Source organism: Osmerus eperlanus, chromosome 18 (genome assembly GCF_963692335.1).
Source record: "Osmerus eperlanus chromosome 18, fOsmEpe2.1, whole genome shotgun sequence".
Taxonomy (NCBI): Eukaryota; Metazoa; Chordata; class Actinopteri; order Osmeriformes; family Osmeridae; genus Osmerus; species Osmerus eperlanus.
The window spans coordinates 12,449,550-12,463,469 of record NC_085035.1 but is presented as its reverse complement, the minus strand read 5'-3'; the positions used below and the strand labels follow the sequence as shown (position 1 = coordinate 12,463,469).

Below are 13,920 nucleotides of genomic sequence, written 5' to 3'. Positions count from 1 at the left end.
GAATAATGGCAGGGCTGCTGGAATTTGGTTTGGGAAGGTGGACCCGTCACCTACGGTCTTCTTCAGACAACCGCCTGGTGGTCCCACCGCTCAAGACCGCCCGGTCCCAACACAAACTCTTCTCCTGTCTGGCCCCCCAGTGGTGGAATCAACTCCCCACCTCCATCAGAGACACTGACTGTCTCTCCACCTTCAAGAAAAGGCTCAAGACGCACTTGTTCCGGGAGTACAACGGTACTTAGGAATGGTTCGCTTGACCCGATGTTAGTTTCCTCAAGGATCACAATGACTCTTGCTTAGAGACTTGTTGCTCTTGTGGTTTGTGGTAACTGACTTAAATTTTTGTACTCGCTGTGATATATTGTTTTATTATTGTTGCTTGCTTTTTTTCCACAGGTACACTTGCACTTATAGCAGCTCATGTTGTTTAATTGTAACTTGTTTAACTACACGCTCTTATGGTTCTTCCCTTTGGCACTTATTTTGGTTGTTCACAATGTGTGCTTCATGTTTTGGCTACTCGCAATGTTTTGTGGCTATCTCGTTGTTATGATCAGTGACCTATGCACTTTGTAAAGCTCTCTCTTGGAAGTCGCTTTGGATAAAAGCGTCTGCTAAATGAATAAATGTAAATGTAAGGTGTGGCAACTGAAAAGGCCCTGTCAGGTCCGGAGCTTGGTCCCGGGGTTGAGTGTGGTTGTGGTGGAGGAGGAAGTCGGAGAGGTAGGGAGGGGCCATGTTGTTTGGGCAGAAAAAGTGTTTGTAATCTTTCTTGTCATGATCCTTCTACAGGCTGTCAGACTGTCAGATCACAGAAGAAGGCTGTGCTTCTCTGGGTTCAGCTCTGAAGTCAAACCCCTCCCTTCTGAGAGATCTGAATCTAAGCAACAGTGACCTGACGGATTCAGGCATGAAGCTGCTCTCTGCTGGACTGGGGAATACACTCTGCAAACTGGAGACACTGAGGTCTGTTTTATGTTCTACAAGAGACGATAGTAAAGATATAATAGAACAATGTATTTGTATGGTGTTTGAGAGGAAAATAATAAGGGATTTTCTGACATTCTTGATTTCTACCTCTAAAAGGTAGTAGTGTTTGTTACATGTTACATTTAGTCATTTAGCAGACGCTCTTATCCAGAGCGACTTACAGTAAGTACAGGGACATTCCCCCCGAGGCAAGTAGGGTGATGTGCCTTGCCCAAGGACACAACGTCATTTGGCACGGCCAGGAATCGAACTGGCAACCTTCAGATTACGAGCCTGATTCCCTAACCGCTCAGCCAACTGACTCCCCTAGTGTTTGAGAGGAAAATAATAAGGGATTTTCTGACATTCTTGATTTCTACCTCTAAAAGGTAGTAGTGTTTGTAGTACTTATCATGATATCCTTCTACAGGCTGTCAGGCTGTCACATCAAAGAAGAAGGCTGTGCTTCTCTGGCCTCAGCACTGAAGTCAAATCCCGTCCTGAGAGAACTGCACTTGAGTAAATGTGACCTACAGATTTTAGACATGAAGGTGCTCTCTTCTCTACAGGAAAATCCAGTCTGCAAACTGGAGAGTCTGAGGTCTGTAATCATCATCTAATAGTTTCAATCACACACCACATCATATTTGCACTCGTTATTCAGAAAATATGGTTGTTTATTAAGTTAAAAGGTGTAAACTTTATGCAGGAAAGAGATACAATCACTAGTCTTCCATGATGAGGGTTGTATTTATGAAACGTGCAGCACTATATATCAAAGAATTCCAAAGCATTATATAAATATTATTTATGAATATTTATCATTGGGTATTATCAAAAAAATAATAATACATATACAGAAGACCTGTATAGTGAACACTAAAATATGCTTCCCAGAGTGAGCATACAAGGTTAAATAATTTAATATGTACAAGTATAAATAATGACAAGTAGGTAGTTAAAAACAAAAGTAATCGTGAAATGAAGGGGAAAGGGAGAGACGGCAGGGAGGTTAACAGGTGAACACAAGTTTGAAAAGGTGGGTTGTGAAGTCCTCTATGAATAATGGCAGGGCTGCTGGAATTTGGTTTGGGAAGGTGTGGCAACTGAAAAGGCCCTGTCAGGTCCGGAGCTTGGTCCCGGGGTTGAGTGTGGTTGTGGTGGAGGAGGAAGTCGGAGAGGTAGGGAGGGGCCATGTTGTTTGGGCAGAAAAAGTGTTTGTAATCTTTCTTGTCATGATCCTTCTACAGGCTGTCAGACTGTCACATCACAGAAGAAGGCTGTGCTTCTCTGGGTTCAGCTCTGAAGTCAAACCCCTCCCTTCTGAGAGATCTGGATCTAAGCAACAGTGACCTGACAGATTCAGGCATGAAGCTGCTGTCTGATGGACTGGGGAATCCACTCTGCAAACTGGAAACACTGAGGTCTGTATTTATGTTGTATATGAGACGATAGTAAAGATATAATAGAACAATGTATTTGTATGGTGTTTTGAGAGGAAAATAATAAGGGATTTTCTGACATTCTTGATTTCTACCTCTAAAAGGTAGTAGTGTTTGTAGTACTTATCATGATATCCTTCTACAGGCTGTCAGGCTGTCACATCAAAGAAGAAGGCTGTGCTTCTCTGGCCTCAGCACTGAAGTCAAATCCCGTCCTGAGAGAACTGCACCTGAGTAAATGTGACCTACAGATTTTAGACATGAAGGTGCTCTCTTCTCTACAGGAAAATCCACTCTGCAAACTGGAGAGTCTGAGGTCTGTAATCATCATCTAATAGTTTCAATCACACACCACATCATATTTGCACTTGTTATTCAGCAAATATGGTTGTTTATTAAGTTAAAAGGTGTAAACTTTATGCAGGAAAGAGATACAATCACTAGTCTTCCATGATGAGGGTTGTATTTATGAAACGTGCAGCACTATATATCAAAGCACTCCAAAGCATTTTCTTTAACAAATGTTTTTCATTGAGTATTAATAAAATATATATGTATATACATACACAGAAGACTTGTATAGTGAACACTAAAATATGCTTCACAGAGTGAGCATTGTGGTGGAACATTCTGACGGTGCTGTGTGGTTTGAATAGTCAAGATGGCGGTTCAATACAATTTATTTAGTTTGCACAAAATATAAGTTTACAGAGTCCTCTGGACCCGTCATAACGAAGGACACGTATAAGCTACAGGTCGTTTGGAAGACTGGTCCAGAACATCACACACACACTGCCCTATATAAACTTATAACATATGGTCATTCGGTTTGCTCAATCAATCAATGTAGCTGTCTCAGTGATTGGCTGACTCCATTTAGTAACAGTTTGAAACAATATAACTCATGCCAGGTGTCCCAAAGTTCTTTGATGTCACATCTCTCTCTCCTCATTTAGAGAATGAGGAGATAGTAAAGATAACCTCAAACAAGGATTAATGAAACACAAACAGGACACAGGACACAATCTCTATTCAAAAGGTCAGATTAGCTGCTTCAATAGCCCCTTACTGTATGACTATAGAGGACAGAAGGCCATATAAGATGCTTAAATCTCCAGGGTAAACCTTACTGTATGACTATAGAGGACAGAAGGCCATATAAGATGCTTCATCCTCCAGGGTAAACCGTCCCACAGAGCCGTCAGCACCTCGCATTCCATTGAACTCAACTTAATTATCTCGACTTCCTGTCTCTTACCAATGAACATAGAAGCTCATATTAAAACCTTATTTAAGACACATTCATTTTACACACATAAGCCCCAAATTTCCTCCACAGCATACAGAGTTAAATAAACTGATACATACAAGTATAAATAATGACAAGTAGGTAGTTAAAAACAAAAGTAATCGTGAAATGAAGGGGAAAGGGAGAGACGGCAGGGAGGTTAACAGGTGAACACAAGTTTGAAAAGGTGGGTTGTGGAGTCCTCTATGAATAATGGCAGGGCTGCTGGAATTTGGTTTGGGAAGGTGTGGCAACTGAAAAGGCCCTGTCAGGTCCGGAGCTTGGTCCCGGGGTTGAGTGTGGTTGTGGTGGAGGAGGAAGTCGGAGAGGTAGGGAGGGGCCATGTTGTTTGGGCAGAAAAAGTGTTTGTAATCTTTCTTGTCATGATCCTTCTACAGGCTGTCAGACTGTCAGATCACAGAAGAAGGCTGTGCTTCTCTGGGTTCAGCTCTGAAGTCAAACCCCTCCCTTCTGAGAGATCTGAATCTAAGCAACAGTGACCTGACGGATTCAGGCATGAAGCTGCTCTCTGCTGGACTGGGGAATCCACTCTGCAAGCTGGAGACACTGAGGTCTGTATTCATGTTCAACATGACACAACTATAGTTGTAATCTCACACCACGCACTGAACCACACATTGGTCGTATGTTTGTGGTCTATTAAAGCTACAAGGGGGCCGGCCAATGAATAGTCAGGGCAGTCAAGGGTCATAATCCACAAGGCAGAGTCATTCAGGTACAGGGCAGCAGGCAGGTTCAGAGTCAGGCCAGGCAGGAGGTCAGGACCAGGTGACAGTGTTGTGGTCAAGACCACCTAAACCGAAACCAAGTCATGACCAAAACCAGAGTGTATCAAGACCGAGACTTTGAGGGGTCGAAACCGGGTCAAGACTAAGACCAAGACTGGGCGATACCGAGTCAAGTCCAAGACCAAGGCAGGGTGAGACTGGGTCAAGACCAGACCACTCAAAACACACAAGCAGTAGGGTTTGACTAGGTAAAAAGTTACATTTGATCTGTAACTGTGTATTTGAACAAAAATGTGCACTCTTAACGTAGTGCAGTGTCCTTGGCCAGGCAATGCAGCTTTTTAAATATTATTGTAATATTTTTTATTTTCTAAGAGGCACATTAGTACTCGGTCTCTGCTTTCACATCTCTCTCTGAAGGAAGGAAGGAGCGCGGTACCACAGCGTTTAACTTACGTAACATTAAGTTGGGAGACAGCTGAGCTGACATGAGTTAACGTTGATGTAACATAGTAACTTTATATTCATCATTTGCTACATAGCTTTATGTGGCCTGGCTCGTTATCACAAACAAAATCTGTCAAGCAACTGAAACTAACGCCCTGAAACATACAGCATGTTACATAGCTAATATTTCCTAAATCTCTTTGTGTAATGGGAGAAGAGATTTCTGAAGAGTTTTGGTACAGAGGCAGATTGCAAACGTTTTTTAATGTTGTCTTTCTAAATGCCGTTAAAGGTTTTATGTAGGCCTAGTCCCAGCCTCATCAGTGAGCGTCTCATAATTACACAACGTGTGTTTTCTTTTGGACGTTATTGTAAACTCTTTGTGGTTCAGGTAACCAAATGTAATTATAGCTGATTTGGCCAACATCTTCAGACAGCCACTAATTCGCCTATCTTCCTCATTCCCTTTTGGGGTGCAAGGAGGGGTGATGGGTAATTTCAAATTAGAAAGGAGTTAAATTATTGGTTGCATTTGAAGCGTGACGTTTTACATCCAATAACAATTATGATATTAACAAATAAATTAAACAATGCACAGGCAATTTAGTGATATCCCCCCAGTTGTGACACCGGTCTTGAGTACTACAACACTGCCAGGGGAACTAAAAGAGGTTGAAAAGACTAAAGGAGGTAGAGAAAAACATGCTGGTACTGTAGGCTTGACAAACAAGAAGAACTGATCCCAAACAGAAAACACAGGGATAAATGAGGGTAGGAAGGAAGATGGGAGACACCTGGAGGGGGTGGAGACAAACAGGAGATGGGTGAAACAGATCAGGGTGGGACAGAAATATATTTAAGACATACTACTTTATTATATTATTGTAGATTGAAATGGCATTGTGTTTTGTATCTCTCTGCTAGTGCAGACAGATACATTTACATTTATTCATTTAGCAGACACTTTTATCCAAAGCAACTTCCAAGAGAGAGCTTTACAAAGTGCACAGGTCACTGATCATAACAACAAGATAGCCACAAAAACATTGCGAGTAGCCAAAACATGAAGCACACATTGTGAACAACCAAAGTAAAGGCCGAAATATGCTTCTGCGTCACCGTTTAAGGATGGGCAGGGGCACGGATACGGACGGATAGACTTCGTTTATGGTTCTCCGTAGGCTGTGGGTGCTGAAAACAATTCACTGCCAGAAGAGTAGGTGGCGCAACGTTTTTTTGTAAGTCGTCGTGGAGTGTTTATTTACCCAGGTTATCGAGAAGTCAGAGCAAATTTACAAATTAGCCGTTTCATCAATAACATACGCACATTTTCAGCAACTACGCTGCCCATTTCTCGTCACATTTTAATTCAGATGCTGATTTACATGTACTGTTTAGCTGAAATATGAATTGTAAAAACTTACAGCGATGGCGGTCAAAGGATTCTGTTCGTCCTGTTTATCACGGCAACCCCGCCCCTGACGCAAGCGGTTCTTAATACTGACCAATCACAGCCAAGGGGGTCTCCGTAGCTCTCCGTCGCTCACGACGGATAGTTAGAAAATTCAGGAGGTGCACGTCGAGCTCTCCGGGGCTCTCCGAGGGCTGACGGAGAGCTCGTAGAGGGCGTTCCACGGAGACGAGGGCGTTCCCATGTGTCCGTTTTTCGAAAAACGCAGAAGCATATATCGGCCTTTAGTGCCAAAGGGAAGAACCATAAGAGCATGTAGTTAAACAAGTTACAATTAAACAACATGAACCGCTATAAGTGCAAGTGTACCTGTGAAAAAAAAACAAAAAAACAAACAACAATAATAAAAACAATATATCACAGCGCGTACAACATTTTTAAATCAGTTACCACTAACCACAAGAGCAACAAGTCTCTAAGCAAGAGTACATTTTACATTTAGTCATTTTTTTTGTCATTTTCAAGAGTCATTGTGATCCTTGAGGAAACTAACATTGGGTCAAGCGAACCATTCCTAAGTACCGTTGTACTCCCGGAACAAGTGCGTCTTGAGCCTTTTCTTGAAGGTGGAGAGACAGTCAGTGTCTCTGATGGAGGTGGGGAGTTGATTCCACCACTGGGGGGCCAGACAGGAGAAGAGCTTGTGTTGGGACCGGGCGGTCTTGAGCGGTGGGACCACCAGGCGGTTGTCTGAAGAAGACCGTAGGTGACGGGTGGGGGTGTAAGGCTGCAGGAGAGACTTGATGTAGACGGGTGCAGTCCCGTTCACTGCTTGGGTCACAAGCCTTCGCGACCCAAGCCAATAGACATTATTCGTAAATCACAAAATTAAAGTGGATTGAACAATAATGAGGATATTTTATTGTTATTTTATTGTTATTTCAGAACTTGTAGGCCTACTGCCATTGTTAATAAGCTATCTCAGACTGAGTGATCACTTCTCGCTGAACAATTGAACCAGCAATATTTAAAGAAGGTATCCAATAAGTGGCTAATTGGACATTAAATGTAGGCTATTAAAAAAAACGTATAGCCCATTTCTTCTTATTTTCAACATTCAATTGAACCAGCACTATTGGAACAAAATATGAAATAATTACAAAAGGATCACAAATTATACAAAACATGTTGTACCATTTCAACATTGCTAATGGGATAGGTGGGCCTGTCTGCGTTTTTGTAGTGCGTTTCAGTCAGTGGCGGCTGGGAAAGTGGAGTCTCAACGACTCCACTTTCCCTCAGCATTACCCATGCTGTATGTTTATCATTATTGACACTCTGACTGGGCTCTACTGCTGCCTTCAAAAATATAAAGCTGCTGTGTTTCTTCAACAATACTGTACCTATTTTGTTACTATATGCAAGTAAGTATAAGCTTCTGTGCTTTTGTAATTACGCAATTCTTCGCCATCAACACCTTCAGAAAATAAAAGGTAATTAACAACGTCGATGTAGCTAACATTCATCCGTTGAGAAACACCGGCTTTTACAGCAAACAAGATAAAAAACTACAAGCTATCACACGTACACAAGCTTCGAACCGGAAAAGGACAACCGGATCCGGTTGAAACCCGCTATGAATCATGGGTAAATTCGCTAACCAGGAAAAAGGTGGATAGTTAGCCTAGCTATCCCCCAAGTTAACAGATGCGAAACGAATGTTCTGCCAAAGGTAGTCACGCGTGTTTTCGTGACGTTAGTGACGTTAGTAACGTCAGTGACTGTGGCTAGCAAATTAGCCACCGTTAGCTTCACTTTTCGCCACAAAAACTTAACTTGAGCCTAAACCATGCAACGGAACGTAAATCCCAATAGAAGCAACTCAATGGCTACCAAGACGAAACTTTTGACACCTAGGTTGTGTATGTAGGCCAAATATTGACTGAGTTTTAGGGGGGCAAAAAGAAATAAAAATAATAATATATATGTGAGAGAACAAAGGTTGTGCCCTTGCCGAAGGCAAAGCACACCCAATAATCAAAACAACGATTAAAGATCCTGTAAAGTGGAATTAAAAACGAGTTTCAAGTTCACCACACCACAGAATAATGTATTATTAACTACCCATCCAAATTCGAATGAAAAAAAACACTGACAAGTATGTTAAATTAGGCTTTGAAATCGTAAGTCTTCTCTGTTCGAGACTGGGGGGGCGTGTCGCCTGAAGGAGCTGAAGCTCAGCCCCCTCGCTGGAGTCAAGTAAGCTACCTACGACCCAGATAATGGACGCTACGTCAAGCCGAACAAAACAGTATAGAATTAGAATGTATTTGTTCAATGAGTGAAACATACAGATGCATATAAATGAAATATTCCCCTGAGCTGTAACACAGGAGTAAACATTTACAGTAGAGACAGCAGACAGTGAGCTCTCCAACTACCTCTAGCACGTTAGCACGTTTATCCGAAGCTTTCCATGAGCGTGGCTCTTCACAAAATCTATCCACCTATTTTTCCTTTCATTATCAACAGGGAACTTAAATGGTGTTGCAGCGCAGCTGGAGTTCTTGCATCCAGGGAAGATGCAGTTGCGGGTGGTGGGAGACATCCTGAAGCTAGCTAGCTAGCTGATGTAAGCTACAATAACAGTACAGCAGGAGGAGCCATTCAGTGATCTGACGTAGATGGGGCGAAATGACGTAGATAGGGCATTTTTTGGCTCCGCCCATTAAAACCTGATCTGAAAACGGAAGAGAAACTGTTCTTCGGTCTAACTCCACATTTCAGTGCGACAACGTTTTAGCGCTTTGCACATGCTTTCAGGAACTCATTTCACACGTATATAATGTACTTAAAAGCAAAACATGGAATTTACTTTACAGGATCTTTAATGGCTTGTTACACCATTTGTGTTTTATGGTTATTTCATTATTATTTTTAAACCGAAGCAACCAAAAACAAGTCGTTATACTTAAATGTGTGTTCAACTTACTGAAGTGACAAAACAATATTACGGCCCTATTTTGCGTTTGTCAACATGGGTTGCAAAATAGAAAAACCAATGGCCACAAGGTACACGGAACCACAAGGTACACGGACCATGCAAAATGGCACTAGTGAAAAAGAGAAAGAAGGGGAGAGATGTGCAATTGGAGGTGTTATTATTTCCGAACACCAGAGGGCTGCAACGACTTTCTTTTATTTTTTACCTGTGATCTGTAGGCCTACTATCTCGACGACACAGCAGCAGGTGTGTGAGAAATTATCCAATTTCCATTCATTAATCTTTAAAAAAATTAACATTTATTAATTATTATCTGCACATAATATGCCATTGTCGAGTGTCTTTAATATAGTGACTGGCAGAGTAATGTAATATTCATCTGGGTGGCTGCACGTAGCTAATTGCCTCGTTTCTTCTTAGAGACAAGAGAATTATGATGCATGTGACAGGCCGTAGTGATGGAGAAGCTTTTTTAAAAGGAAGAGAGCAAACACACACACAGCAGTAGTGTAGTAGTTAGCTAGCTCTACAATTTACCAGGGCTAGGTGTGAATCTAGGAGCCAAACGGAACACAGCTGCCAGCTGTAGGTATATGCAGGTAGCAATGCTAGTGCTAAATAATTATTTAGCTGGTCGGCTCGATGACGCCGGGTGAGTAGGGCTCGTAAGTAAAGTTTATTTGTATAGCACCTCTCGCAGATAAAAATAACAAAGTGCTGCACAACAAAATGCAATATAACACTACAAATAAAGAATACAGGAACATTTTAAATAGAAAAACATGACAAGACAACCATAAAAAAAACCTTGACTAACTAAAAGCCTGCTTGAATAACAAAGTCTTGAGTTGCTTTTTAAAAGCTTCGACAGAAGTTGCACACCGTATAAAGGGAGGCAAGGAATCCCACAACCCAGGGGCCACTGCTCGGAATGATCGATCCCCTCTAGTTTTAAAATGGGTACAGGGAACCACTAAAAGCTTCTGACCTAATGACCTCAAATTACGAGTGGGGGTATGAAACTGTATTAAATCAGAAATATAGGGAGGAACTTGTCCATGCAGGGCTCTGAAGGTGAGGACCAGGATTTTAAATTGAATTCTGTACTGGACAAGTAACCAGTGAAGTGATGCTAAAACAGGTGTAATGTGTGCTCTTTTGTTAATGTGCGTTAAAAGCCTTGCCGCAGAGTTCTGAACGGCCTGGAGACGGTCAAGCTCCTTCTTGTTCAAACAGGTAAAAACGAGAAGAAATAAAAGCATGAATAATCATCTCCAATTCACCCTTTGACACTACTGTTCTTAATTTGGAAATATTCCTCAGTTGGTAAAAATTGTTCCTAACTAATTGTTTAGAGTGATGCCCCAAGGACATAGCTGAATAAAAAACAACACCCAAGCTCCTGAGGCTCGGCTGGACAGATGAGCCTAAGTCACCAATATGCTGCTTTATCTGCAGGATTTTACATTCAGGGGCAATAATTAGTGTTTCTGTTTTATCTGAGTTTAAAAGAAAAAGTTGTCCCCTAACCACTGTTTGATACTAGTCAAGCAATTGATTAAAGATGACAAAAAGAACGTGAGACCAAAACAACGAAGAGGAACCAAGTAGCCTCAACTTTCCTAGACTTTTAGCTACGGTACTAATGCTGAGGGCTCGCTGATATCGTTGTCTGTCTTAGAACGTTGTGACCTTAGGCTGGCACTGAGTTCCCTGTGTGAACACAAGGCACTTTTTGCCACAAAAACTTAATTCCAGCCTAAACCGTCAAACGGAACGTTCGCTTGAATACAAGCAACTCAATTGGGACCAAGTTTTTTTAGGGGTGGGAAAATAAATAATAATAATAAATATAGCTGCAGGCAGCAATGGCGGGTTCCTCCTCAACATTGCAAACTTTTTCAAAATTGACATGATACAGACATGTATTTCATACATGTACACAACATTTCAAGACAATTGGAGCAATGGCTGATTTTTAGTTTACGTTGATGGAACACAGTTCTGCCTGATTAGCAAGCTATTTCTATTAATGTTCTGTTAGTGATTGAATGGTAATGTAAGCTAGCTAAAAACAATGTTAGTTAGCTTGGCTAAACTGGTTTTCATAGCAACAGAAATCAACATATCAGATCAATCAAACTTTATTCAGAAAGGGGGGTGGTGGTGAACAAGGGTGGGTGTCCGGGCTCTCCCTTAGAGATAGGGTGAGAAGCTCGGTCATCCGGGAGGGGCTCAGAGTAGAACCGCTGCTCCTCCGCGTCGAGAGGGGCCAGTTGAGGTGGCTCGGGCATCTGATAAGGATGCCTCCTGGACGCCTCCCTGGTGAGGTGTTCTGGGCACGTCCCACTGGGAAGAGGCCCCGGGGAGTCAGATGGCTGAGCGGTTAGGGAATCGGGCTAGTAATCAGAAGGTTGCAAGATCGATTCCCGGCCGTGCAAAAATGACGTTGTGTCCTTGGGCAAGGCACTTCACCCTACTTGCTTCGGGGGGAATGTCCCTGTACTTACTGTAAGTCGCTCTTGATAAGAGCGTCTGCTAAATGACTAAATGTAAATGGAAGACCCAGGACACACTGGAGGGACTATGTCTCTCGGCTGGCCTGGGAACGCCTCGGGGTCCCCCAGGAAGAGCTGGTGGAAGTGGCCGGGGAGAGGAAAGTCTGGGCCTCCCTGCTTAGGTTGCTGCCCCCGCGACCCGACCCCCGGACAAGCGGAAGATGATGGATGGATGGATGGATGGGGGGTGGTGGTAGCCTGGCTCTGCCCTCCTACGTACTTCCGCTCAATTTTCATTGTGCTTCTGTACTGCGTCTGGGCTTGAGGTATATTGGTCAGATGTCTCCGGTAAACTTTTTACCGGCCAATCAGCGAACAGAGGGAGTGGCTGAGAATTACGACGTTGTGCGCTAGTTTGAGTTGTAGTTACGTAATGGCGGCGGAGAAAGATGCGAGCGAAGCGTTTCGGTCCATTGTGGCAATGCTGCCGAATATACAGAAGTTAAAGCCGGAGCAAGAACAATCTTTGATGCCCACAGGGTACGTTTGATTTCCCAGCTAGCTCCGTTAGAGGTGATGGAGTTGGCTAAGGCGAATGCTAGTGATTGGTAATGCCAGATCCAGAGTGGCTCTGGGCAGATCCAATAGTTTTAAACTGCAACAGAGTACCCGCCTTCAAGGAAGTTAACACTTGTCAATGGATCGAGCCCAGACTATGTACAAATGCAATGTACGAGAGTCTGGTTAGGACCAGGCTAGGGTGGTGGGAACATACAGTAAAGGTGAAATGGTACACATCTTTCTGCCTTGAAGCTGCGTGCGCATCCTCATTGTTTGTAAACACAAGAACCAATCTATATGTAAAGATAACATCCAAGCTGGCAATTTCAGCAAATCCGACTGCAATTTTTTACACCATATTTACTGTGTTATGGAGTCAAAGAACTTAAATAAATGAATTAAATGTCTGTTAAATGTCAAATCCAAGTAAAAGAGAGACTTCCAATCAAATTGTATTTTTTACCTCAAGGTTTAATAGGCTACCTTTTCCTAAACTGACATGCACCAACTCAGAGTATTGAGTTAGCTCTTCATTGCGTTCACTCTTATTCCGATAGCTATTGTGGTCTCAAACAAGCATAACTACATGTGGCCTACACATCAAACAACATTTTTAGTCAATTGGAGTCATGGTTCATAAGAAGATATTTGTACGTTTTCAAAATGTTCACCGTACATGGTGGACTGTATGGGTCACCACCAATGTTCCCTCTAATTTTTTCTGAGCGCACATTTCAGCACTGTGAGCAATTCGCAACCATGCGACCTGCCGAAAATGACCACAAGCCTGCGTTCGCCATAGGGGATTCAAAGAGATGACAGCAAATGCATCAATATGTCTACAAGCTATATTTATTCAGTATCCTTTATAATGGCTGGACTTTGGGAACATTTTAATTATGGTGTTTTACCAGTCAGTTTAGTTGAACTTAAAGGATCTTTTGTTGAACTGTAATAAGGTTTAGGGAGGTTATGACTGGTTCACTGGTTATGACTGATAATGATATACATAAAAATAAAAGTATCCAAGGTGTTTAGTCATTTCTCAGCAGGTACAACATTTAAGTGGAACTTCATTGAAAGAAAAATGCTAATGCAGTGCTTAACAATAATGATAGGCCTATTTAATTGACATGGTGTCATTTTTCCCAAAGGTAGCCTATATAAACAATGTAATAACTGGAGTGGTTTGCAACAAACTAGGCTACAAAACATTTCATTTGAATTTCATTGAGGGAGATAGGCCTATCTGGCTTTGTGGCTCTTCTTGTCTGCAGGCCTATGGAAGACACATCTCTCTAAAGAACAGCATTTGAAAAACAGGTTAACCAAAAGAGAAACACAATCATTATTACAACTGCACATATGTATTAAAACATAATTAACCTACATGATTCAATGACTAAACATATGTCAAAATGTTGTTGCAGAAATCAATATCACTTTGATCAATATTAGGCCTAATAGGTCTAATTGAAAATATTGGAAATGTCTACCTCAAAACTTCTCTCGCCTGTCTTTGTCCCCTTTCCAGTGGTTGTAGACCTTGTC

At 42.1% G+C, this 13,920-nt stretch overlaps 1 protein-coding gene across 1 annotated transcript in view; it reads left to right on the top strand.

The window, feature by feature from the left end:
* Positions 1-13,920, top strand: part of LOC134038948 (NACHT, LRR and PYD domains-containing protein 12-like) — a 223,027-nt gene that overhangs the window by 187,904 nt on the left and 21,203 nt on the right. The window contains 5 exon segments of the mRNA XM_062484630.1: positions 793-966; positions 1,400-1,570; positions 2,220-2,393; positions 2,557-2,727; positions 4,098-4,271. Of these exon segments, the coding sequence (XP_062340614.1) occupies positions 793-966; positions 1,400-1,570; positions 2,220-2,393; positions 2,557-2,727; positions 4,098-4,271 (864 nt within the window).